Source organism: Leopardus geoffroyi, chromosome C3 (genome assembly GCF_018350155.1).
Source record: "Leopardus geoffroyi isolate Oge1 chromosome C3, O.geoffroyi_Oge1_pat1.0, whole genome shotgun sequence".
Lineage (NCBI taxonomy): Eukaryota > Metazoa > Chordata > Mammalia > Carnivora > Felidae > Leopardus > Leopardus geoffroyi.
Genome location: NC_059338.1, coordinates 137661242 through 137688491, shown reverse-complemented (window position 1 = coordinate 137688491; position 27250 = coordinate 137661242). Strand labels below are relative to the sequence as shown.

Below are 27250 nucleotides of genomic sequence, written 5' to 3'. Positions count from 1 at the left end.
GCTCTAAGGATACCTAAGTAAGACTGAGGTTGACTAAATTCATCAGTTTAATTTTTCAAAGTTGAATATAAGTGTATAATGGAATGTTCTATTTAGGGAGTGTTGGGGAGGAACCCTGACTTCTTAGAGGACAGTGAGTGAGTAATAAGATTCCAAAGGAGAATCAACATACAACACTTTGGCTTGTCACAGCTCCACAGATGTGAGGGTCGACCAGGAAGCTCAGTGGATTAGAGCAAGACCATTTCCTACTCAGGGCGCAGAAAGCAGGTGTTATTCATTCCCATTTTATTTATTTATTTATTTTTTAAATTTTTTAACGTTTATTTATTTTTGAGATAGGGAGAGACAGAGCATGAACGGGGGAGGGGCAGAGAGAGAGAGAGATACAGAATCGGAAACAGGCTCCAGGCTCTGAGCAGTCAGCACAGAGCCCGACGCGGGGCTCGAACTCCCGGACTGCGAGATCATGACCTGAGCCGAAGTCGGACGCTTAACTGACTGAGCCACCCAGGCGCCCCTATTCATTCCCATTTTAATCATAATACACTTTTTTTAGTATTTATTTTTGAGAGAGAGGGAGAGCACACGTGCATGCAAGAGCATGGGGGAGGGCCAGAGAGGGCGACATAGAATCCAAAGTAGGCTCCAGGCTCAGAGTTGTCAGCACAGAGCTCAGTGCAGCTCTCGAACCCACAGCATGAGATCATGACCTGAGCTGAAGTTGGACGCTTAACTGATAGAGCCACCCAGGCTGCCCCTATTATCATTTTAATCTTAATTATTTGACACTAGACATTAACCCAATAATGTATATCAATAAAACAGTGCAGTCCGTACTGCATAAATACATGGATATAATGTCATTCTCATTAAATCTCACTTTTAGGAAGATCCAGCTTTTAAAATGACAAAACAAGAACCGAGCTTAGAACAGCTAATGAAATGAATCCTACCGGTCTTCTGGGTCTGTAGCCTTACAAAAGTCCCACCTTACTCCCCACTATAAATCCTTCCATGGATTACTTCCCTGTATCAAAGTAATTTCCCGAGTCCAGTTGTCTTTATCCAACTACTTGCTCACTTTGAAAAGACTTAGGTTTTGGGGCGCCTGAGTGGCTCAGGTGGTTGAGATCTGACTTCGGTTCAGGTCGTGATCTCACACTTGTGAGTTCGAGCCCCGCGTTGTACTCTGTGCTGACAGCTCAGAGCCTGGAGCCTGCTTTGGATTCTGTTTCCCTCTCTCTCTGCCCCCTCCCTCTCGCACTTTGTCTCCCTCTCTCTCTCTCTCTGTCTCTCACTTTGTCTTCCTCTCTGTCTCTCTCTCAAAATAAATAAACATAAAAAATTAAAAAAAAAAAAAGAAAAGACTTAGGTTTCTACCCAACTTCGTGTTTTCAGGGAACTAAATTGCCGCCTTTTTCCCTCTCTGGATCCTATTGACAATAGAGTATATTATTTAAAAAAGTTGTTTTTAATGTTTATTTTTGAGAGAGACAGAGGGGCGCCTGGGTGGCGCAGTCGGTTAAGCGTCCGACTTCAGCCAGGTCACGATCTCGCGGTCCGTGAGTTCGAGCCCCGCGTCGGGCTCTGGGCTGATGGCTCAGAGCCTGGAGCCTGTTTCCGATTCTGTGTCTCCCTCTCTCTCTGCCCCTCCCCCGTTCATGCTCTGTCTCTCTCTGTCCCAAAAATAAATAAAAAAAAAAAAAAAAAAAAAACGTTGAGAGAGACAGAGCGCAAGTGGGGGAGGGGCAAAAAGAGAGGAAGACACAGAATCAAGAGCAGGCTCCAGGCCCTGGGCTGACAGCACAGAGCCCACATGGGGCTCGAGCCCACAAACTGTGAGATCATGACTTGAACTGAAGTTGGACACTTAACTGACTGAGCCAGGTGCTCCAACAATAGAGTGTATTTTTAAACCTTTCTAGGCTATTTTCTAAACTCAAATGGTGAGGGAGAGTTAGTAAAAATCATCTTGGGAATACCATATTTCATACAGCATTGAGCTAATTTAAAATGATCTCAAATTTTGAGCTTTTACTGTGTGATCAGGAGAAAAAGGACCTCAGAGGTGCATTATATTTAATTTAGAATTTTCTTTGAAATGGTCAGTGGAGCTTAAAAAGCCCTTCATATTCATCTAAGTTGTACTCCAAAAGTGGCTGCCCTTGATAATATCATTGGGATAAGAGAAAGAAAGAGAAAATTCTTGTGCATTACCACTCTGAACAGGAGCCTGTTCCTTTTTGCCATAAGGCATTTTGGAGCCCACATCAAACGAAAACGGTAGAAATCTGACCTGTAAAAGTTGGGATGCAGAAAATGGTTTTTAAGAGACAATCCTGATTTGTCTGTCTTTTGCTTTTGGGGCATCGATATTTGATGCTTCTTTTGTTTTTGTTTCTTAAAAGTGTCTCAGAATTATACATACAGATTTTATAAGGGATTATTTCTCTTTGTTTGGATTCATTCTGCCTCTACATTCTAGCTCTTAATAGCCCTCTGAATAAGGCAAAACATAGTGGTTCTGAGAATGATTTGTTGAATGTCTTATAGAACATGTCTGTGGGAGGGGCACCTGGGTGGCTCAGTCAGTTAAGCGTCCGACTTCAGCTCAGGTCATGATCTCACAGCTTGTGGGTTCGAGCCCCGTGTCAGGCTCTGTGCTGATGGCTCAGAACCTGGAGCCTGCTTTGGATTCTGTGTCTCCCTCTCTCTCTGCCCCTTCCCTGCTTATGCTCTCTCTCTCTCAAAAATAAACAAACATTAAAAAAAATTTTTTAAAGAACATGTCTGTGGGAAAAGGCTGTAATTTTAAAGGAAGGGACATGTCTGAGAATTTCATAAAATGTAAATCTTTTCCACACACAAGAATATTACAGAGAACTTTTTGTTTTTGTTTTTGATTCTTAAGTTCCTATAAATGTCCAATCTTTCTGTGTCTTTGAGAAGACATGATGACTTCAGGATTACTTTCCTTTTTCAGCTTCTAAAAATCCACACTTAAACTTCCACATTTCCTATAATTACTTTGTTTGAACTTTGTGAATACTGGTAACAGTATTTCACATAAGGAAATGCAGAATCTATATCATCAAATTTATAAAAATAGAACAGACATAAAATACAGATTATCTGATACTGTTATTTTTAAATCATTTTGCTAAAGGCCTAGACTTTTTTTCTCTTATTCTGGCACACTGATTTTCAAGATTAATAGTAATGAGGGCTTTGTCCTTAATTTTCAGTAGACGGAAAATCAAAATGGAAAAATTCATCTCTAGGAGTTATGGGTAGATGTAATAATAACTTAATTCATTTTTTTTAACGTTGTGGTTGCTGTTCAACATTCATTCTCTCTTACAATTTATTTTGGCAGGAAGATATTTTAAAGAAAGTAAGCTGTTCAAAAATGTCTTGTAGTTGATAAATTGATCTCTTAATCCAAATTGCCATATTATCTAGTTCTAATTCTGGATATTGAAGAGTAAATGTTCATGGGATTTGAACTTTGGCTTACTTGAATAACATTTTAAGACAAACTTAGAATAATACTTGTGGATCCTGAGATGTATGGGAGAATTTGAGGTGGGAATATATTCTCTCTTTTTTTTATCTGCCAAGATTTTTTTTCAAATATAATTTAATGTCAAATTAGCTAACATACAATGTGTAAAGTGTGCTCTTGGTTTTTGGGGTAGATTCCCGTGGAGGAATACATTCTCTACTAAAGTGACCTAGCCTGGCTGGCTCAGTCAGAAGAGCATGTGACTCTTATTCTCAGGGTCATGAATTTGAGCCCCAAGATGGGTGTAGAGATTACTTAAATAAAACTTAAAAAAAAAAAAAAAAATTCAAAGACACTAGTTCTTCTTCTCTCTCTTTTTTTTAATGTTTATTTTTGAGAGAGAGAGAGAGAGAGAGAGCGCGCACACAAGGAGGGGGAAGGGCAGAGAGAGAGGGAGAGAGAGAATCTGAAGCAGGCTCCAAACTGTCAGTGCAGAGCCTGACATGGGGCTCGATCTTAACGAACTATGAGATCATGACCTGAGCCAAAACCATGAGTCTGATGCTTAACCAGGTGAACCACCTAGGCACCCCACCACTGGTTCTTGAATAACAGTATTATTATGTCTTTTTTTGATTAGTAGCACTGAATATTCTGGTATCCAAAATTTTACTTTATTTGCTGTTATTGTATCAACTTCCTGAAATGTTTGCACTCGTACATAATAGGAAAACAAACCATTGTCCTTACTTCCACCCCCAGATATGAACATACTCATTCTTTTAGGTTCATTTTATTAAGCAAAGCTGAACTTTGATAGAAAATGGAAGATCTGGGGATAGAGATGAGTCCACAGGCTCTGTGTTTCTTCTCCTTTCTTCTCGATTTCACTCCACTTGTCACCTGTTAGATGCCCCTCCCTTGATGCCCATCCCATGGCAGTGGCTTTCTTCCTGTCCTGAGACACTGCTTCTGGTCACTCTCTTCCTTTAAACTCAGTCTGTTACTACTACTCTTCGATCTTTCTATACTCTTGTTTTGAACAAGTGTGATACTCGAATTCTACACTTGAGATTTCTTTTATTTAAAAAAAAAATTTTTTTTAAGCATTTTATTTATTTTTGAGAGAGCCAGACAGAAAGCAAATGGGGGAGGGGCAGAGAGAGAGGGAGACACAGCATCCAAAGCAGGCTCCAGGCTCTGAGCTGTCAGTACAGAGCCAGACGTGGGCTCAAACCCATGAACCCTGAGATCATGACCTGAGCCAAAGTCAGATGCTTAACTGACTGAGCCACCCAAGTGCCCCTACATTTGAGATTTCTGTATTTTGTCCAAATCTCTTCCAAGGACTAGAATTCTGTCAGTACCACTCTCTTACCTACCAGCAGTTTCCCTAGTTCTTTCAAGGAGTAGTTTTTTAAAAATTCATTATCGTGTTCTTTTTTATTAAAAACATAAAAAGTTATCAGGAATATAGTTGAGGAAACATTAAGTTAAATAAGAATCCTGGACATTATACTGATATTAAATATAATTCCTCCATGTAAATGTTCCCCCCAAAAACTTCATTCACTGGATTAATTTCTGTCTACTTGAAACTCTATTTATTGTATGGAGCTGTTTAACAAAATTATTTGACCTACCTTATGAAAGATAAGCAGAAATCAGAATTTAGCCTGTGGTATCAACAGAAAGCCACAGTGATTTTTAAAAATTTTAATGTCTTAATAAAATTACTTTCTTTATTCCAGGTGATTAGAGCACATGCATCTAATCTGTAACTTATGTAACATATAATCTTTGAAAGAGCATATTAATCTGTTTAATCGGAACATAGTGTTCCTGAGAGAAGGTTTTACTATTGTTCAACCTTCATGTACTTTTTAAATAAATTTCATCACTTTTCTTCCCAGTGTGGCAGTAAGAAAGGGAGTGGTAATTGAAGCTTTGTAAGCCACACATTTTCTCTAGCTCATAGATACTCCAAATTAAATAAAATTAATAAAGTTAATATTATTAAAGTTTCTTGCTATCTAAGCTAAGGTGAGGTAACAACTGGGACCTTTATTTTCCAAATATTTTTCTTTAGTAATATTACAGGTAGGGGCGCCTGGGTGGCTCAGTTGGATAAGCTTCCCACTCTTGATTTCAGCTCTGGTCATGATGTCACGGTTCATGGGTTTGAGCCCGCATCGGGCTCCGCACTGACAGTGTGGAGCCTGCTTGGGATTCTGTCTCCCTCTCTCTCTTTCCTTCCCTCCCTCCCTCCCTCTCTCTCTCTCTCTCTCTCAAAATAAACATTAAAAAACAAAAAACACTGTCAGTTCTGGACAATTTAAAAAAAATAATATTACAGGTAAATAATTTATAAGCATTCTCTATGTATAGTAAATTTAATTAACAGAGTATGAGCAAAGTTAGGAAGAAAAACATCAGAATTCAGTGAATACCAAAAGGTAAGGGTCCAAGAATTCCTTCATTTATGTTTTTTTTGAGTTTGTTTCTTTATTTTGAGATAGAGTGAGTGAATACAAGTGGGGGAGGGGCAGAGAGGGAGAGAGAGAGAATCCCATTCAAGCAGGCTCCATGCTGTCAGCACAGAGCCTCGATTTTGGCTCAGGTCACAAATGGTGAGATCATGACCTGAGCTGAAATCCAGTCAGACACTTAACTGACTGAGCCACCCAGGCACCCCAAGAATTCCGTCATTTAGAACATAAGGTAGAATGAAGAATTGTAACAGCTCTCCAGCAAAAGTAAAATACCAATGTCCAGTTAAAATAGAAGATGGGGGGGCGCCTGGGTGGCGCAGTCGGTTAAGCGTCCGACTTCAGCCAGGTCACGATCTCGCGGTCCGTGAGTTCGAGCCCCGCGTCAGGCTCTGGGCTGATGGCTCAGAGCCTGGAGCCTGTTTCCGATTCTGTGTCTCCCTCTCTCTCTGTCTCTCCCCCGTTCATGCTCTGTCTCTCTCTGTCCCAAAAATAAATAAACGTTGAAAAAAAAAAATTAAAAAAAAAAAAAAAATAGAAGATGGGGCGCCTGGGTGGCGCAGTCGGTTAAGCGTCCGACTTCAGCCAGGTCACAATCTCGCGGTCCGTGAGTTCCAGCCCCGCGTCGGGCTCTGGGCTGATGGCTCAGAGCCTGGAGCCTGTTTCCGATTCTCTGTCTCCCTCTCTCTCTGCCCCTCCCCCGTTCATGCTCTGTCTCTCTCTGTCCCCAAAAAAATAAATAAACGTTGAAAAAAAAAATTAAAAAAAAAAAAAAATAGAAGATAAAATGGAGTTTAATGATGGTCGTATAACAGGATTAGGTTCGACTACATTTAACAGAGATGCCCCCCAAAATGGTGACTTCTAGAGGATGGAGGTTTATTTCTCTCAAATCAAACACATCCGTAGTAGGTAGTCTGAAGCTGACAGTGGCTCTACAGTGTCCACAGGGACCCAGCCAGGCTCCCTGCCGTCATTAGCATTGACTTCTGCATTCAGGTTAGCTTTTGGTTGTCTGTGACTCTCAAGTCCAGCCATCACCTTGTACTCAAGGCTCAGGAGGAGCGAATGGGTGGAGCTACAGATGAAAGGACTTTCTCCTGGAGTCCTCTGCTTGTAAACAGCTTTCCTAGATGGCTTATCAACATCTGCCGACATCTTGTTCGCCAGAACTCAGACATGACTGCGTGAAACTGTGAGGGAAACTGGGATACGCTCATTAATTTGATTGTAGTGATTATTTCCAAGTGTGTACGTAAGTCATCATGCTGCACACCTTAAATAAATACAGTTGTCAATTTTAGCTCAATGAAGTTGGAAGGAAAAAGGGCTTAGAGGCCCGGAAAATCTAATTGTAGGAAATAGCTAAGTATATAAATTGACAGTTGAAAAGACATCTGAATTTTATTCTTAGCCTCAAAAGACTTAACATTTGGAACTATGGAGAAATGCATATTAAAAACCTTTACACCCAAGTGAAAATGAGGATGTGTGTATAGTTACTGCATGGGTTCAGTTGATTCTTCTCCCTCCTTTTCGGTTTCTGCTGCTGTATTTGGCCCATATTGTTACACTGTGTCTTGCGATTTGTATTGTCATACAGGGAAAACAATAACAGTGAAATGCAGAAGCCAAAACCCTGGTGAAAGGCTAATGTATTACTGGTTTGATTTTGTTGTCAAATATAACCAGTAATTAGTTTACCATTTTTAAAAATAAAGTTTATTTACTTTTGAGAAATGAGAGTGCACGTGAGCGAGCGGGGGAGGGGCAGAGAAGAAGAGAGAAAATCCCAAGCAGGCGCCATGCTCAGTGAGCTTAATCACCTGAACCACCATTTTTTAAAGAGCATTAAAAGTTTTTTTTACCTGGGGCGCCTGGGTGGCGCAGTCGGTTAAGCGTCCGACTTCAGCCAGGTCACGATCTCGCGGTCCGTGAGTTCGAGCCCCACGTCAGGCTCTGGGCTGATGGCTCAGAGCCTGGAGCCTGTTTCCGATTCTGTGTCTCCCTCTCTCTCTGCCCCTCCCCCATTCATACTCTGTCTCTCTCTGTCCAAAAAATAAATAAACGTTGGAAAAAAAAAAAAAATTTAAAAAAAAAAAAAAGTTTTTTTTACCTTAGTTCAAAACAAAACATGAAGTAGAAAAAAACGTTGGAATCTGTGATGCCTCCTGATAGTGTGGGCTTATGCATATTATATAGAGGTTAAGAATGATGGCAGTAAGAAACCTGGCTTGGTATGTATCTACATCAGGTTGACAAGCACTTTGCTGTTTTGAAACTTACAGGAGGGGATTTATGTAAAGTCAGTCTGAAAAGTATTTCTCAGATACTGTGTGCAGTGATGATTTTTTGTATTTCCTTGCAAAACCTGTGACAGCCGACCTTCTGTCTTTCTTGCAGGACAGAGGTCAGATCAAGGCAGCCCCTTCAGGATGGCCTGCCTTTCTTTGAGAAGCCGCCAAGCAGGGAGCTTTCCTTCCCAAACCTGTCTCCAGAAGAGCCTCAACTGAAGACAGCACTGGCAAATGAGGAAGCACTACAGAAGATCTGTGCCCTTGAAAATGAACTTGCTGCTCTCAGAGCTCAGATTGCCAAAATTGTGACCCTGCAAGAACAGCAAAATCTCGTTGCAGGTCTGTAAATCCTACGTTTGTTGTAACCATTGAGCTGGAAATTAGGAGAATGCCACTAATTTTAAAATCTATTAGCAAAGAACAGCCATGCGGTTGTTAGAAAACCAAAGGTCAGTCCTCTCCGTAGTCCAGTACAGGACCCAGTCAGGTTTACGTGGTTTTTGTTGAACAATTTTGACGCTATCAGAAAGGGTGAGTTTGGAAAATACTGAATTTCATACAGTTGCACTAGTGCTCATGTGAATGCACTGGGAAACTTTGTGATAATGGCCCCAATTTGATCAGCCATGAAGTAATCTCAAAATGGTGCTGACAGGGTTGAGTGCTGCTTACTTACCTGCATGTCCTGAGGCAAGTTCTTGGCCTAACTCCCTTCCTGCTCTAAAATGGGGTAATAGTATTTATATCTTAGAGTAATTATGGGAGTAAAAGTGGAGATTCTATAAAATGCCTTTAGCACAAAGTAGCTTCTTAATAGTCACTTCTCTTCTCTTGCCCAGAGTAGAAACTCAATACAGGTCCTGTGACTCTTGGTCTAATACTGTTTGCTTTTATTCGTGTGCCTTGTTACTTTGGAGAAGAAACCATAGCCTTGAAATCCTAGCCCATTAACCTGTTGGCAAGTAGTAGTTGTTTTTCCTAGCGTTCTTCCTGAGTCCTGGCTAGACTCCATATTAGCCAACTCTGAAGGTTAAAAGATAAGGACAGTTATTCTGCCTCTGAGCCACTTGTGCTCCCAGAGTTTAATGTAATCCGGCACGGAAACCTCATCCAACCTGGGTACAGCCAAGATAGGCCAAGATGGACAGAGGACGAACGCACTTGGCACCGAGCGCTTGAGAAGTAATTTGTTAATTAAATGAAATTTGCACGTAACTTTAAAAACCAGAAGTCCTGCCTTTTCTTTTAACTTTTTTTTTTCCTTTCAGCTTTTAAATTGCATTTCTCTTTTGCTTTACCTCCCTCTTCTGGCAGACTTGGAAAACTGCTGTAAATAGTGAGATAATTTGGAGATTTATGTTATTAGATGCTCTATTTATAGTCAAAATTCCTTTTGCATCGAGCCCCCATAATCAGTATAGGTCAGCCAATGAACAACTGTTGTAGTATGCAGAAAGATGAATTCTTAGGTCCTTATTTTGTAACCACTTTAACTCTTAGTTACTTAATGTTTTGGAAATTAAGTACAACGCCGCCTTTTCTCTTTCAGAAATTTGCTGAATAATACATGTAAAATTTTTAATGCTTAATAAGTCCTTTATGTAAATATTCTTAAGGTGAACCACAAATCTATTGGGTTTTTCAAATAGTTACTATAGTCCTGAACTGTCAGACCGTCTGTATTGAAGGTGTGTAGGTAGGACACACTGTTTCATATTTCGTTTAAAAGTTAAAAGTAGTTACAAACTGTGCAACGGTCAGACTGCAACATTTGATATCACAAAAACACCCCCTGTTAAGTTAAATGGAACTTTTCCATTTGGAGAGTTTGGGATTAGATGTGGGTATTTAAGATTCTAACCAAGTAACTGAAACTTCCTTTACTTACATAATGGAGTTTTTTTTTTTTTTTTTTTAAGCATATTGATTTCAGGTATACAAAAGTCCTTAACATAATTTTGCTGTTAAAGGTTATTTTATTTGCCTGTTACCATCAAGATTCAATTGATTTTTCCTTATTTCTGTAGGTGATTTAGATTCGACCACATCCGTTACTGCGGCCCCACCCTCTGTCCCACCACCTCCCCCGCCCCCACCTCCTCCACCCCTCCCCACACCAGGGCTCCACCAAAGTGTATCTGCTATTGACCTGATAAAAGAACGAAGAGAGAAAAAAGCCTGTGCTGGAAAGACTCAGGTTAAGAGCAGGCCAAAGAAACCTGATATGCCAAATATGCTAGAGATCCTTAAAGATATGAACAGTGTAAAACTTCGGTCAGTAAAAAGGTGAGGACACATTTACCTTATTTCATACTTCCCTTACTTTTTTATGTCTTGTAAAATGAAGTATTAGACTTTTTGGGAATTTTGTTTTATTTTTATTATTATTTTTTTAATGTTTATTTTTGCGGGAGCGAGAGCGCCAGTAGGGGAGGGACAAAGAGGGAGACACAGAATCCGAAGCAGGCTCCAGGATCTGAGCTGTCAGCACAGAGCCCAACACAGGGCTCGAACTCACAACAGGGAGGTCATGACCTGAGCTGAAGTCGGATGCTTAACCGACTGAGCCACCCAGGCGCCCGAGAACTTTGTTTTATAACCTGATTACCATGAATGGTTCCAGTTTTGGTTTAAAAAAGATGAGCCCCAGTGTCTCCTATACAACTAAGAAGTTAACAAGCATTTTCAGGTTTTTCTCCTATTGCATTTAAAGCCCTTTTATGGGAAGTCTTCATTGTTCAGTCAGTCATTCACTAGCTGTGTTGTAGACCTACTGAGGTTAATCACTAGGCTTTGGAAGAAGAATGAAACTGTAGTTGCCCTGACGGAGAGCATGATCAATGCTCCTGTGCTGAATTGAGTGGCTATTCATTGGGCATCTTTGTGTTCTTTTATTGAGCCTTACATTTAGGGTTTCTGTTTCGTGTCTCTCAGTGTTTGTCAGGAACTTTCCTGGGTATCAGTGATGCTAGAGAAGTGCATGTAAAGGCATGCGAAGTACTTCTCTGAGGGATGTCAGCATATTGAAAAGTCCTCTTGGCTTCTATTCATCTCTCTAAGGTCAGAACAGGATCTAAAGCCCAAACCTGTGGATGCTACCGACCCTGCTGCCCTCATAGCAGAGGCTCTGAAAAAGAAATTTGCCTTTCGATATCGAAGCGATAGTCAAGGTGAAGTTGAAAAAGGAATTCCAAAGTCCGAATCAGAGGCCACCTCAGAAACAGTGTTGGTGAGTATTAGGTCACACTTCTGTCTTAGCACAACATGGTAGGTAGTTGATTCCGTTGCTGAGAACCTGCATTTGGTAAGACATTGAGCTGTGGCTCTGTGAGAAGGATGTGCTACATGATTTAGCCCCTCCCCACAAGTAGATTATAGAAGAACGTAAAAAAAGGAAGCGAAAGCCAAACCCTGGTTTTGCTACTTAGCATCTCCAGTGTTAAATTCTTCATGCTGTGTTTTATTTATACGTAAGCACAATGAAGCGAAATTCACTACAGTAAAATTTATATCTTAAGACAGTATGTATGTGGTGATTGAGAAATTCAAAGTAAAGAAAGATAATTTTCCCTTAGGGTGTCCTGTGAAAGTTCTCTGAAGAGGATGAGATTTGACCTGGGTCTTAACAAGATGTTTCAGGTCATAGGTGGAGATTGAGCAGATAAGGGAAACTTCCAAATATTAATTTATATATTATTATATACAGTTAAGTTATACAATTTATACAATTGTATAAATTATCTAGTATACATTATCTAGTATAATGTATAAAAAAAATTTACTGTATTTTACCAAATACAGTAAAATGTATTTGCTGTCGTGTGGAATATGTGCTTACCTACTCCAGGGAGGCAGGTATCTGAGAAATTCTAGCATCTTTCAGAGTTTTTAGACATTGGAAAAAGGAAACTTTGTGCCTCATTCTTTTACTCAGAGAAGTAAAAATGGCCTAAAGCTTATGGTCTTAAGATGATTATAGTTTTCCGTGAAGTAATTTGGTTACCTTTTTGCTTTTCATTCTGTTGATGTGTCATGTTTATAAGACAGTTTGTCAATTTATGAAGGTTTTAATATCATCTAGCTGCTTGGTTTTTCATGCAGAACACGCCCAGGCCTTTGCTCCATGATTAGGAGGGGGACGTATCATTACTGTTACCTGAAGCACTATCTTTATTTACGCTTTGTTTCCTTTTTAGTTTGGGCCGCACATGTTGAAGTCTACAGGAAAAATGAAGGCTTTGATTGAAAATGTTTCAACTTAATAATAGCTGAAGAAAAACTATCCTTGTTCCAGCTTGTTGGTTTGTTCCATCCTTGTTGGTTTGTTAGGGCTATTTGGCTAGTAGAAATCAACACTAGTTAGTAAATACCTGAATTTAGTATTCAGTAGTCTCCTTTAGGTCTAATAAAAAAGCACTCTAAGTCTGTTTGTTTTTATGAGAAGGTTCTGAAGTTTTCCATAACAGGTTTTTAATGTGTAGCCAGGATGTTAAGGTTTCTAGTCTTAAGAACAATTACATAGATTTCAGAGGAAAGGACATTGTAGATGTAGAGTTTTTAATTTTTGACACTAATTTATCTGTGCAAATGTTTTATATGCATATATTTGGGTATAAAATAGTACGTAAAATGTAATAATGACGTCAGTGAAGCTGTCAGTGATTTTTATTACTCAGTGATGGAACAGCTGGTATAACACACAGTTGCTCGAGTGAAATATTTGGGATTGGAACCTTTTTGCCTTGAATAGGACTTTAGGACTTTTACCCTAGATCCCCTCTCACATTTCCTTAGAGATGGGGGTTCAAGTAGGAACCAGATAATGTTTACTGCTGAAAATTCCATAATGCTTTCATTTAAAGGAAAGTCAAAGACCACAAAAGCTGCTTTCACTCCAGTGCTGAGAAAGAAAATGTAGTTTTTAGATAGAAATCAAATTATTGAATCAAATCTATAACCAGTGAAAACCAGAATGTACCATCTTTCTATTCCAGTTTAATAAAGGCATCATAAAGATGGCTTGTTACGAAGTTAATATGTAATGTAAATGGCAGCATAATGGAGTTGAAATTTTTTTAAATATTGGTCGAATGTAGTAGCTTTATAATGAAACACTTCATAGCTATCATTGGTCTGCTATTCTGTTGAATTACACCACGCAGCAACCCTTAGGTGCTCATAGGAGAAAAGCCGTTCTTGTGGAGGGCTTCCGAGGAATGCTGCACAGGCTCATTTGGGAATGCTCAATAAAACCTTATGGTTTTCCGTATTTCTGCTAAACTCAGCTGTAGTTAACGCAGAATCTTCTACCATGAGTAAATACTTGGATTTATTTAAATCTAGTAAAAAGTGGAGATGGGAAGAGTAGACCTTTAAGTTATTGAAAATATGTGCAATGTTCTCAATATTAGGAAATGTTATTCAGCTTAAATTTGAACTGTGGCTTAATTTACACGTTTGTTGATTTACATTACATTGTTTCTAATTGTTTCATATGATTTAAAAATTCTGCCTTTAAAAGAAATTCAGAAAATTTGCCTAAATTATATATTTTGACGTCCTAAGCAATTTATATTTCTATCAGTATTGAATTTTGGCCAGTGCTCCAACTGAAGGAAGTTACTGTATTGAAATAAAGCAAATTTGTATTTTCCTTGGACCATAAGCTCTCGTATGTTATTTCGGTGGATAAAATTCTCTAATATTGTACATGTAGCTTCTTTAGAATACTTTGTTTTCTGCATTCTTAGAGTGGAAATCTATTGCCACTTATTCACCACCGGTCTCATTCAGTTTCTCCCACTCAACACAATACCTGAAGTGAAAGATGATAAAAATAGTTAAATTTTATATTTTATAGCTGAGGCGAAGAAGGTGAAGTAACCGGTATGTTTTGTCTCCTATGATTTGAGTGGTCCAGGCACTCGCTACGCACACATAGTGAATAGGAGTCAGCACTGGACTTGGGAGTTACACAAATCATACCTCTGTTTTTAAAATGGGAGTGATGCTCCGCTCCAAAAATTGCTGAGGATTAAATGAAATAATGATTTCTGAATACATCCTGTGAGTGGTAGAGAGCCAAGTACATTACTACTCACATTTTACGTGAGGTCACTGTAGTTTCCAGCAGACTGACTTCTGCTGGATGTCCTCCTGTATACCTACTTGCACAGGCTTGGGGTAGAGCAGGAAAACTGTTGTGTCTCCAGTCACAAGCCCTTGTGTACAAGAAGCCTGTCGTCTTGATGTATTAAATTCCCGAGTCTGTGTCTCACTGGTGAAGACGACAACCCGAGGAAACCACTTCTCCAAAATTAAAAGTTTTCTTCTTGGGGGATAGAATCTGGCAAATACAAGTTTAAATTTTTGGGAGGTAGTCCAGGATGGCGGTGTAGGGAGCTCGCGGAACTAGGATCTACATATAAAGCGATTCCTCTTGAAGAACCGAGGGCTGATTGAACAGTTTCTGTACACGGAGGACAGCAGGACCGCAGAGAGACAGGTGGGAGAGAGACCCAACACAGTAATGACAGGAACCCCACCCCCAGTACAACAGACTACACAGGGAAAGATTTCATGGAGGGGACTGTGTACAGACTCGCATGCCCTGGGGCACAGCAAAAAAAAAAAAAAAAAAAACCCAGTGGTTTAAAGGGCAACTAGCCTGTGAGTGAAGGAGACCCATTTACTCCATTTACCATTTAACCCCAAAGTGTCAGACAAATGGTGAGGCAACTGCTGGGACTCAGGTTGGAAGCACTGGTGATTGCCACTGTTTATGTTCCCCCTCCATCTTGACAGTGCAGACTGGAGCAGGGTCCAGGCACTCTAGCCAGCCTGCTAGGACCACCTCAGTGAGCCTCAGGCCCCCATGAGCTTGAGCCATTCTCCCCACGCCCCGCCCCAAAGGTGACCCTGGCATAGTGTGCACAGGATACCCCTGGCCTATGCCTGCTCCCTTTACGGCTTACCATCCAAAGTTGTCAAGCATGTGCGGTCTACGCGGGCATTCCTACACGGGGCCACTCATTCCTTCAAGGCTGGGAGAAGAAGCTGTTCTGCCCAATTTATAGAAATAGGCAAAACAAAATGGAGATAAGCAATCTACCTGTAAAAGAGTTCAAAATAATGATAAATATGCTCATCAGACTTGAGAGAAGAGTGGAGAACTTCAGCAAAGAGAAAATATTAAACAAGAACTGGTCAGCTGAAGAATGTAACAAATGAAAAATCCACTAGGAGGAACTAACAACAGATTAGAGGATGCAAAAGCATGGACAGAGATCTGGAAGGGTACAACAAAGAATCCAAGCCAAACGGCAAAAAAGGAATTTAAAAAGTGGGGATAGGTTAAGAAACTACTGGGACAACAAACGTACTAACATGCACATGATAGGGGTCCCAAAAGAACATAGAAGGGAAGAAAACTTATTTGAAGAAATAATACCTGAAAACTTTCCTAATCTGGGTAAGGAAGCAGACACCCAGGAAAAAGTGTGCAATGAAAGCTACACCACAATGTATTATAATTAAAATAGAAAAAGGTAAAGATAGAAAAATCTGGCAGGCAGCAAAACAGAGCCATATACAAGGGAAACCCCCATAAGACTATCAGTTGATTCTCCAGCAGAAATTTGGCTGGCAAGAAAGGAGTGGCAAGGTAATACTTAAAATGCTGAAAGAGGAGGGGCGCCTGGGTGGCTCAGTCGCTTAAGCAGCCAACTTCAGCTCAGGTCATGATCTCACAGTTCATGGGTTCAAGCCCCTTGTCAGACTCTCTGCTGACAGCTCAGAGCCTGGAGCTTGCTTCAGATTCTGTGTGTCTCTCTCTGCCCTTCCCCTGCTCATGCTCTCTCAAAAATGAACAAACACTAAAAACATTTAAAATAAAATCCTGAGAGGGGAAAACTCATAACCAGAATACTTTACCCTGCAAGGGTAACATTCAGAATTAAAAGAAAGATAAGAGTTTCCCAGACAAGTAAAAGCAAAAGACGTTCATCACCACTAAACCAGCCTTACAAGAAATGTTAAAGGGTCTTTGTTAAGCAGATAAGTCCATAACTGGAAATAAAAAATATGTGAAAGGAGGGGCGCCTGGGTGGCGCAGTCGGTTAAGCGTCCGACTTCAGCCAGGTCACGATCTCGCGGTCCGTGAGTTCGAGCCCCGCGTCAGGCTCTGGGCTGATGGCTCAGAGCCTGGAGCCTGTTTCCGATTCTGTGTCTCCCTCTCTCTCTGCCCCTCCCCCGTTCATGCTCTGTCTCTCTCTGTCCCAAAAATAAACGTTGAAAAAAAAAAAATTAAAAAAAAAAAAAATTTGTGAAAGGAAAAAAATGTCACTGGTAAAGGCAATTAAGCAAGCACTTAAAAAATTAGTATGAAGACTGAAGACAAAACTAGTGAGATTAATTAGAACTACAATAAATAGTATTGTAAGGAATACACAAAAATGTCAGTTGAGGTCAAAAACATAAGATGTTGGGGGGTAGGGAATAAAAGTGCTTTGGGGGTGCCTGGGTGGCTCGGTTAAGTGTCTTTGGCTCAGGTCACGATCTCACAGTTGGTAAGTTTGAGCCCCGCATCGGGCTCTGTGCTAACAGCTCAGAGCCTGGAGCCTGCTTCAGATTCTGTCTCCCCCTCTGCCCCTCCCCCACCCACACCCACACTCTCTCTCTCAAAAATAAAAACATTAAAAAAAATTAGTGCTTTTAGGATTTGTTTCAACTTAAGCAATTATCAGCTTAAAATAGACTAGTATGTATATAGGTCAATATATATGAACCTCCTGGTAACCAGAAACCAAAAACCTACAATAGATACACAAAAAATAAAGGAACTCAAACATAACAGAAAACCATAAAACCAAAAGGGAAGAGACCAAGAGAAGAAAGGAACAGAGAACTACTACAAAAACAAAACAATGAACAAAATGGCAATAAGTACTCATCAATAATCACTTTAAATGCAAATGAACTTAAAACCTAAAACAGGTGAGTTAGAATGTTAATTTCTTTGGCTACCAGAAGTTGCATCCCAGAATCGCTAAATTCTGTTAGGAAGTAGTTTTAAAGATGAGAAACATAGAGATGCTCCATCCACCAAGCACATGCATGGTATTTTCCAAAACAATGTCAGCCCCCACTGACTGCATTAGATTTTCACTAAAATGAAGTTCACTTGTGATCAGTTTGTTCATTTGACCCACTGTTAGCAAAGAATGTAGCAAATATTTTATGTTAATAAATGTTGCATTTGATTGGAAAAAATGTAAATGAACCAAATACTTTAATCAAAAGACACAGGCGGTGGCTGAATGAATTTTAGAAAGATCTATCTATCTATCTATCTATCTATCTATATGCTGCCTACAAGAGACTTCTTTCAGATCTAAAGACCCATATCTTCTGGAAGTGAAGGGATAAAAAAGTTATTCCATAGAAATAGAAACAGAAAGCTGGTGTAACAATATACGTATCACACAAAACAGACAAAAATGTAACAAGAGGGCATTACTTAATGATAAAGTGTTGATCCAAGAAGAGGATATAACATTGGTAGATATCTACGCAGTCAACATAGGGGCATGTAAATATATAAAGCAAAGTATTAACAGACAATGACATAAAGAGAGAAACCGACTGTAATACTTTAATAGTGGGGGACATCAATACCTCACATCAATGGATAGATCATCCAAAAAAATAAGAAAACATTGGCCTTAAATGACACATTAGACCAGATGGATTTCATGATAGATATATACAGAATACTCCATCCCCCAAAATAAAGAATACAGATTCTTTTCAAGTGTACACAGGACATTCTCCAGGGCAGATCATATGTTAGGCCACAAAACAACTCTCAATAAATTCAAGAAGACTGAAATCATACCAGGCATCACTTTCCTGATCACAACAGTATAAAACTAGAAATCAACTACAAGAAGAAAACGCAAACACATGGAGACTAAAAAACTTGTTATTAAGAAGTCAGTGAAGAAATCAAAGAGGAAATAAACACCTTGAGGTCAGTGAAAACCAAAACAACTTTCCAAAAGCCATGTAATACAGCAAAAAGTCCTATGAAGGAAGTTCACAGCAATACAGGCCTACCTCAAGAAACCAGAAAAATCTCAAGTAAACAACTTAACTTCATATCTAAAGTTAGCAGAAGGAAGGAAATAATAAAAATCAGAGGCCAGCATTACCCTGATAAAAGCAGATGAACCATAAGAAAAGAAAATTACAGGCCAATATCCTCAATACACAGAGATGCAAAAATCCTCAACCAAGTATTAGTAGACAGAATTTAGTATATTAGAAGATCATATACCACGATCAAATGGGATTTCTTTCAGGGATGGTTCAACATTTGCAAATCAATCAAGGTGATACACCACATTCACTACAGGAGCATAGGGGGCCCCTGGGGGTGGCTCAAGTCGGTTGAGCATCTGACTTCGGCTCAGGTCATGATCTCACGGTTCCTGAGCTCGAGCCCCACATAGGGCTTGCTGCTGTCAGTGTGGAGCCTGCTTCAGATGTTCTGTCCCCCTCTCAGCCCCTCCCATGCTTGAACTCTCTCTCAAAAATAAACATTAAAAAAAAAAAAGATAAAAATTGTATGATTATCTCAACAGATGCAGAAAAATCATTTGACAAAATTCGATAACTCAACAAAGTGGGCGTAGAAGGAACATATCTAAACATAATAAAGGCCACGTATGACAAACCTGAAAGTTTTCCTCTAAGATCGGAACAAGACAGGGATGCCCACTCTTGCAACTTTTATTCAACAGAGTATTGGGAATTCTAGCTATCATGAAAGAAGAACAAAAGACATCCAAATGGGAAAAGTAGCAGCAAAAGTCACTATTTGCAGTTGACATAGTATACATAAAAAAAATCTTGAAGACTCCACCAAAATTCATTTATCATAACTATAAATGAATTCAGTCAAGAAGCAGTATAGAAAATTAACATGCAGAAATCAGTTGCAGTTCTATACACTAAGAAGGAGCTATCAGAAAAAAAAAAAAAAAAAGAAAGAAAGAAAATAATACCGTCTGTAATTGCATCACAAAGAAAATACCTAGGAATATTTAAAGAGGTGAAAATCCTATACTATGACAACTAAAAGACACTGATGAAAGAAACTCAAGATGACACATACCAATGCCTATGGATTATAAGAATTAATATTGTTAAAATGTCCACACTACCCAAAACAATCTACAGATCCACAGCAATCTCTATCAAAATACCAACATTTTTCAGAGAACTAGAACAAATAATCCTAAGATTTGTATGGAACCACCAAAGACCCTTCAATGGCCAAAGCAATCCTGAGAAAGAACAAGAAAGCTGGAGGCATCACGCTGATTTCAAACCTTATTACAAAACTCTAGTAATTAAAACAGTATAATACTGGCATGAAAACAGACATAGGTTAATGGGACAGAATAAAGAGCCCCCAAATAAATCCAGGCATATAGGGTCAATTAATCTACAATAAAGGAGCCAAGGATGCACAGTATCTCAATAAATGGTGTTGGGAAACTGGACTATTTTATACCATATACAGAAATACATTCAAAATGGATTAAGACTTGAATATAAGACCTAAAACCATAACCTTCTAGAAGAAACCCTAGGCAATGGTCTTAAAATATGTTTTTGGACCAGTTTCCTCAGGCAAGGGTAATAAAACTAAAATAACAAGTGGGATCATATCAAACTAAAAAGTTTTGCACAGCAAAGGAAACCCATCAACAAAACTAAAAGGCAACCTCCTGAGTGGGAGCCAATATTTGCAAATCATACACATGATAAGGGGTTAATATCCAAAATATATAACGAACTCACATAACTTAGTATCAAGAAAACAACCAACCTGATTTAAAAAAAAATGGGCAGAGGACTTGAGTAGGTATTTTTCCAAAGAAGACAGATGGCCAACAGGCACATGAAAAGATACTTAGCCTCATCCATCATCAGGGAAATGCAAACTGAAACCACAATATCACTTCATACCTATCAGATTGACTATTATCAAAAAGGAAAAATAACAAGTGTTGGTGAGGATGTGGAGACTACTTTAGAATCAAATTTGAAAGCTAGATGGTTTTACCAGTCATGGATATTAACAAAAAAAAAAAAAAAAATTCAAGAATTACTAGAAATGGTGTCATTTTCATCATTGACCAAACTAAACCATTCTCTGAACCCACACCCCAACATTGTGCACTCATTTCATAAAGTAAAGAAACCTGCCATATTACAGAACACTTTTCACACATCATTTTGTCACTCAAACATTTTGAGAACAGAGACGAGGGTTTTGTAATTTTTAATACCTTTATTATATCCAGTGCAGTACTCTGCACACAACAGGAACCCAGATGTTGCTGACCACATGATTCAGCACAGACAGATTAGTTTCAATATCATTTCTCAATTTATAGATTGATGGCTAAAGAGAAAACACATTAATACCGAATTAGTTTGTTCAAACATCGATGGCCCAATTGAAGCTAGCCCCGTGCTAATAAGCACAAGAGCCTAGAAGTTGGAGGAGACCTGCTGTGCGCCCCCTGTTAGCTCACCTCCGAGGAAAAGACCATGGATCTTTGGGGGCCTTCTAAAGACACAGGTTGTCTGCAGATCCGTAGCGAGCAAGGAATGGCTCAGACTAAGTCTTGCACGTAACTGTACAACTGTATGTTTCAGATGTGTGCTGATGCCATGGTGAGTAGTATGCACATTTATTTAAAAACATTAGTGAATGCATAGTAGCTGTCGGTCACTGTTTATTTTTTCAAGCAGGAGACACTGATCAGGAGAGGATTTAAACAAAATATTTATACATTAAAAAAAGTACACATGAAAACACTGTAAACCCTGATGTGAAAGTTAGAGTTTTAAGAAAACTCAGTTTTAAGAGCCAAGAAAGCATTTTGGAAAAGAAACTGTTGTAGGAATCTTCAAAGAATTACTAGCACCTCTAACCTGTACCTCAGGTACAAATATATTTTCCAGGTTTGCAAAGGACATAAAATATTTGCTTCTTTTATACAAAGAGGATCATTATAAACCATCACATTTACATAATAGAAATATTGACCAGGTACTAGATTGGTTTTTCATTAAGCTAAGGCTTGCCAAAGTTTTCTCTCCAAGGACCTTTACCTCCAGAGCAGAGGAGATGCCCCCCTACTACTGAAGTGTTGGGTAGAGCCCCACAGGGCTGCGACATGCTCAACAATTCTTTGAAGTCTCCTGTTTTAAAAGTTCATGTGAATTTTTCTGTTCTATAACATTTACTTATTTGAAATGTAATCTTCTAAATTTCTGAACTGTTTCCTCAAATTTTTCTAGAAAACCAATGTTCAAGGAATATAGGTTATATTTAAGGAGGAGGGCTATAGATGGTGACTTCCACATATATGTAACAAAACATAATCTGTCAGTGGGTTTATTCTACGTGTAGGCAGGAGATGGGAGCAACATTGAGGTGTCTCCCCCAAGAAAGGAAATAAGATAATCCTTTGACTATCAAACAATAAGAAATGGATCAGAGCAGAAGTAAGCAATCGTACACCGGCAGATGGAACCCAGGCAGGTTCAACTGAGACAAAGGCTGAAGGTACTGACAGATTTACTGGATGTGCCCATCAGAAGCTGATGTGGAGAGGCAACTACTGGCAGAGAATCTCTACAATCATCCGGGGGAAGAGCGTACCCTGGTCCACAAACATGAAAATCAGCAGGTGAGTCCCCATAGGGAGATGGATGCATGAGGCAACTTGCTTCCCTTGCTCAGAATCCACGCTCACCAAGTAACCGGCTGATCATAAATGGACTTCCCCAGAAGATTTGCCTAAAGGGAGAGAATGATTGACAGTTACATTTCTCATTGTAAATTAAAGTACTAACATTTTTAGCAACTATCAGTTACTGTGAGCTTGGTTAATGTGAGTTTCCTCTAAGACCGTTGTGCTCTGCATGTGCTGACATACTAGGTCTGTAAAGATCTAATAAGACAACTAGATGCATCAGATCTGCCAGGATGATGCCACCTTAAGTGGTCACTGACCTTCCCCAGGTACAGTCCGCTCTATACCATCAAACTCCTGTACCCGCTCTGTCCAATATGGTAGCTACCAGCCACATGCGGATATTATTGAGCACTTGAAATGTGGCTAGTCTGAACGGAGATGTGCTGTAAGTGTAAAATACGCACCAGATTTCAAAGACTTGGTACCCGCCCCCCTCCCCGCCGCCCCCTGGCCAAGAAAGAATGTAAAACATCTCAATAATTGTTCTCTAAGATAATGACTACATATTGAAACGATACAATATTTTGGATATATTGGAATAAAAGTTAATTAATTCCACTGGTTTCTTTTCCCTTTTTTAGATGTGGCTAGTAGAAAATTGAAAATTCACTTACGTGTGGCTCACATTTTATTTCTATTGGACATCATTCTTCTGTGCAAATAATGACAATATGTTTGACTTTAAAACTTGTACTATATCCTTCCTAATGAATTGGACTTGAGAAGACACAGGAGAGGCCCAGTGGTGCCTTTCTTACATTGATATCAACCAAGCAGAATTAAGTGGCCATTTCTTATTACTTTACTTTAAAAAAGCAATTACAGCTAGTACTTTGGTATTGTAAGAGTGCTGATATCTTAACGCAATTCCCAACCGTGGGGACAAAAAAGGCTGTGGAGTCCGGAGGCCTGGGCTCAAAGCTGACTTGTACCATGTATTAGTCAGAACTCTGAGCACACATAGTGGGGCCACTCACTCATTCGTGAGGTGCAGATAATGACAGATGACCCCAAGGGCTTGGCCAGCACCTGCATCTGCCTAAATAAATACCTGATGAGTGAATGCTAGAACCAAGAAGCTAAACCTTGGATTTCCTAGTAATTTAGTATTAAGATTTCCAAAAGATTGAGTTATAAGGTAAATATCAAAGATAAATATGTGAAAAGATAGGTTTTTATTCATCAAAAGTTAACAGCAACAGGCACATATTAAAATGAGTATGGCAAAGCCTTTTACAAATGGCTTTACACTCAAGCTTTCTCCCAAGAAAATGGCTGTTGCAACGAACTGTAAACATAATCAATAAACAGTCTTTTACAGTAACAAGGGAAATACAATTGAACTAAAAGAAAGCACCGGTTTCTCTTAAAACTAGATTACAGTTGTGCTTACTATACATAAAACAATTTAAAACAAATTACAAAAGTGGAATGTTTGAAGTTTAAAATTAGTCCTTAGATTTTGTCCTAGAAAACATCTGTTCACATCAAAAGGCCCATCAAAGGGTAACGTTTCATCAAAGGGAGGGACAAGAAAACAATGCACTTGTTTCAAATCAAAACAAGAAGTTTGGTCACTTAGCTTTGTGCATAGTTTAAGGCAACTGGAGCGGTCTGTTACAGCTCGCCTACCTTCCCCTCCCCCAGTGTGGCTGCGCACCGTGTCACATTCTAAGATAATAAATAAAAGCTTACGTTTCAAATCCTTTCCCACATGGATAAATATAACACATGCACAGTCACACATGCACAAACATGCACGCAAACATACGTCCACACATCCACACACAACATACCTCTCACGCACTGCAGCGAAAGGGACTTTAGTACCCTTGCTCTGAAGGACACACTTCCCCATCCCACTTTATTTCAGATTGGCAAATACCCTGAGCTGTTTATGGTGTTTTAAACATTCCACCTGTTTCTTGCATGTGCAGGTCAAGAGTACAGTAGTGAAAACAACATGCAATGTCTTCACTGCAGAATCATAATACAGCTAGGACACTGGTGTTCTTCCCCTCCCGCCCCAAATCAGAAACTAACAGTTAAAAAAAATTGCATTGCCAAACAGCACTGGAGGGAAAGCTTGGCGGTACTCTATGATAAATGCTCAGTTTCCAGTGCGCAAAATAAAACTATAGCAAAAGGGAGGCTTTGGTGGCATCCAAAGAAGAAAAAGGCAAACCAGGGGGAAAGAGCTGCAGTTTAAGTTTGATCTTTAAAATTCTTAGTGGTTCCTTCACAATCATGCTCCAAGGCAATTTAGAACCAATATTTCAGAGTTGATTTGTAAACATCGAGTCTTGCAGGAGGCAGCAGAGGCTGGGCACTTCACATTTCCTTTTTCTCAGAGAGAACTTAGTGGAAGGTACAGATACACAATGTTGCGTCAGACTGGTTAAATTCCAAGAGATTTCTGCTGAAAGATACAGTTCAAGTTTCACGGTTCGAGGAGTAAATGCTTTGAAAAACTGGTGGCACGCTGCAAAACTTCCTTCGTTACTCCTTTCAGATCCGCTCCTGCTGGGCTTTGCATATTCAAGGTTTCACATGAAAGCCAAGTGCATATTGCTGTATGTTCAGGTCTTATAATTAAAAAGTGGGGTCGCACGATCCAGTAGAGGACACCTTGGGAATAAATAACGCTGGCCTCATTCCCTCGGAAACCTTGGCAGTCAAGAAAGTCCTCTCACCTCAAGACCCCATTTCACATTTCTAAAAACCTGCAGGAGGCAGTCTGTTCCGACGATTCTGGGGGCTATGATAACCGATTTTCCTGAGGTAATAGCTGTGAGTTCAACTCCTCGAACGCAGCATCAGTGTCCTCACTGGTGGACTGTTCTCTCTGCAACCCCTTCCAACTGGCTTTATTCAGCCCCATATGTCCGAGCATTGTCTGGGATAGCCTGGTATTGGAAAACCTGGCCCATTCTGTGAATAAAGGCTCCACGAGGTAAGTCATGAAACCTGGAGAAAATAAGAGAAAAAAAGGTCTTAACATATATTCTGAAACTTTATCTTCAGAACATCTATCCAGTGTTTATTCTCTTAAGTCCTATTCTAATATTACCTAAGTTTTCAGTGTGTGTGTGTGTGTGTGTGTGTGTGTGTGTGTGTGTGTGTGTGTAAATGTACATAACTTCTCTGAAGAATCTATTTAGTAGCTCAATGGAACTTTAAGTCAAGGTGAATTGACAAACACATCAAATCTTTTCTGACGGTTCCTTTCAGCTACACCACCACATCCTATCTGAGCAAACACTCAGCGGTCCTCTCAACTCTGCAGAAAGCAGGGCAGACAGTTGCAGTGAGACAGCTAGAGGCTAAGAGGGGTCTCTTCCAAGCCTGTGGGTGATGAGGCCTGAGCTGAAGTGGGGCTGGTGACGTGCTGCTGGGTTTCGCCCCCTCAGGGATGGCATCTTCACACCTGGTCATGGTTACACTTGGCCACTTTATTTAAGTCAGAATTTACGGAACCAAAACTCATGACAAAAATTACGAGCCTAAAAAGAACAGAGCGTATTAGCTTCAGCAATTACTAAAATGAACACCAAAAGTGTACCAGGGTCCTACTTTTTAAACAACTCATATAACTGATCTCTCTTAATTTGTAGTCAGAAAGGGAAAATGAGTGATTCCTGGGTTGTCTGTACCTTTAGGCTGTACAGCACTCATGCGGACATTATGCCTGACTTAACACTACAGTGTATCTTCTACTCCTAGAAAATACCTCGTCAGTCAAATCACATATATTGGAGAAACATTTAGCATTATTTCCTCAACTTTTGATCTGTTAAGGAGGAGGAGCAGGTACATTCGAATTCTATCATTGCTATGTAACAGTTTTAAAATTTTCTTCATCTCTAAAAACTTTTTCATTTCAGCAAAAGACCATGTAGACCACAGGCCACACAGGTTTTATTTAGGCAACAAAAAATTCTGGAGTTAAAGCAATTAGCACCCACTACTTTTAATTAGAAAAGTGTACAAATTGTGGTATCTGAAATAGTAATTAATATTGGAAATAAGGCCTTTCACTCCCTCCACGCATATTAACGGAGAACCTGCTATCTATGCCAGGCACTGTTCTAGGGTGGCCAGGAATATAGCAGTGAATGGACAGACAAGATGTGCCCTCAAGGAGTTACATTCTGGTGAAGAGAAAGACATAACAAATAGAGGAAAATGTCACCTCTGCGGTCAAAGAACATGGCAGCTTTTTGGTGGCCATCCTCACACCACAGTGTCAGGCTGAACCAGTCACCCAGAGCCCTGTCCCTTCCAGGTGCCACAGTTAAGTGGTGAATCGCTAGAGTTTTATACCCAAATGCAGAACCTTATTATCATGCTTTTACATGAGTTTCACCTTATTTGATTCACCCGTTATTCCAACTGGTTGAGAGCTTTTGGATCTTGCCTCTAACAACCAACAAATTAGTATTACTTGTGGCTCTAAGTTAACCTCATTCTTTTAGGTCTTAAGCACCCGACAAAAATGAATGGGCTGGGGTCATGGACAGAGACAGCCACACAGCACCCTCTTGGAGGGCGGGGCTCTATTCATTAGCTGCTAGTGAATCCACTTGTATGAGCCCATATGCCTCTCTCTTACCCCCACAGATACCACAGGACACCTTGTCAAATGCCTTACTTCCCCAGTATGTGTTCTTTTCTTGTTTAACAAAACCATTATTTCTATCAAAGAAGGAAACTATTAATTACACATGACATCTACTTACTGACCCTATGCTGGCTCTGAATAACCACTGTTTAGCACAGTATTTATTCTGTATAATTTATAACTGTATAAATTGGGCAAACTATCTGAAAAGGAGGCTATGAGAAGTCACGTTGTGAGGAGTTGGCAGATGTCAGCTCTTACCATCATTTCCCTTATCCTTGTTCCTTAGATAGCCTGACCTAGAAGTGCTGACACTGACAAGATCTGTAGACTGAAGTGAAGAATTTAAGGGATCTAGCTTCCTTTCCCTTTTAGAAATTGTAGTTTTTAAAAACCTACTGTCAAATTAATCTAGGGAGTCACTGACTCCAGCAAAAGACTACTACAATGACTTTGCTACTCATTCACCTATCTTCAATTTAATTCCCTTTGCC

At 39.7% G+C, this 27250-nt stretch overlaps 2 protein-coding genes and 1 long non-coding RNA gene across 6 annotated transcripts in view; 1 reads left to right on the top strand and 2 right to left on the bottom strand.

Moving 5' to 3' along the window:
* Positions 1-13953, top strand: part of MTFR1 (mitochondrial fission regulator 1) — a 63476-nt gene extending 49523 nt beyond the window's left edge. For both annotated transcript variants that reach the window (XM_045455081.1, XM_045455082.1), the window contains 4 exons: positions 8401-8633; positions 10322-10580; positions 11355-11523; positions 12491-13953. In XM_045455081.1, the coding sequence (XP_045311037.1) occupies positions 8401-8633; positions 10322-10580; positions 11355-11523; positions 12491-12556 (727 nt within the window). In that variant the 3' untranslated portion in view covers positions 12557-13953. The remainder of the gene's footprint in view (positions 1-8400; positions 8634-10321; positions 10581-11354; positions 11524-12490) is intronic.
* LOC123586143 lies at positions 13323-19551 on the bottom strand. The gene is made up of 2 exons (XR_006706623.1): positions 19031-19551; positions 13323-13416 (listed from the first exon to the last, which is right to left on the bottom strand). It is a non-coding gene; the product is annotated as an uncharacterized LOC123586143 (long non-coding RNA).
* Positions 19552-23291: 3740 nt separating this feature from the next.
* Positions 23292-27250, bottom strand: part of PDE7A (phosphodiesterase 7A) — a 123750-nt gene continuing 119791 nt past the window's right edge. For all 3 annotated transcript variants that reach the window (XM_045455078.1, XM_045455080.1, XM_045455079.1), the window contains exon 13: positions 23292-25102. In XM_045455078.1, coding sequence (XP_045311034.1) covers positions 24894-25102 — 209 coding nt within the window. In that variant the 3' untranslated portion in view covers positions 23292-24893. The remainder of the gene's footprint in view (positions 25103-27250) is intronic.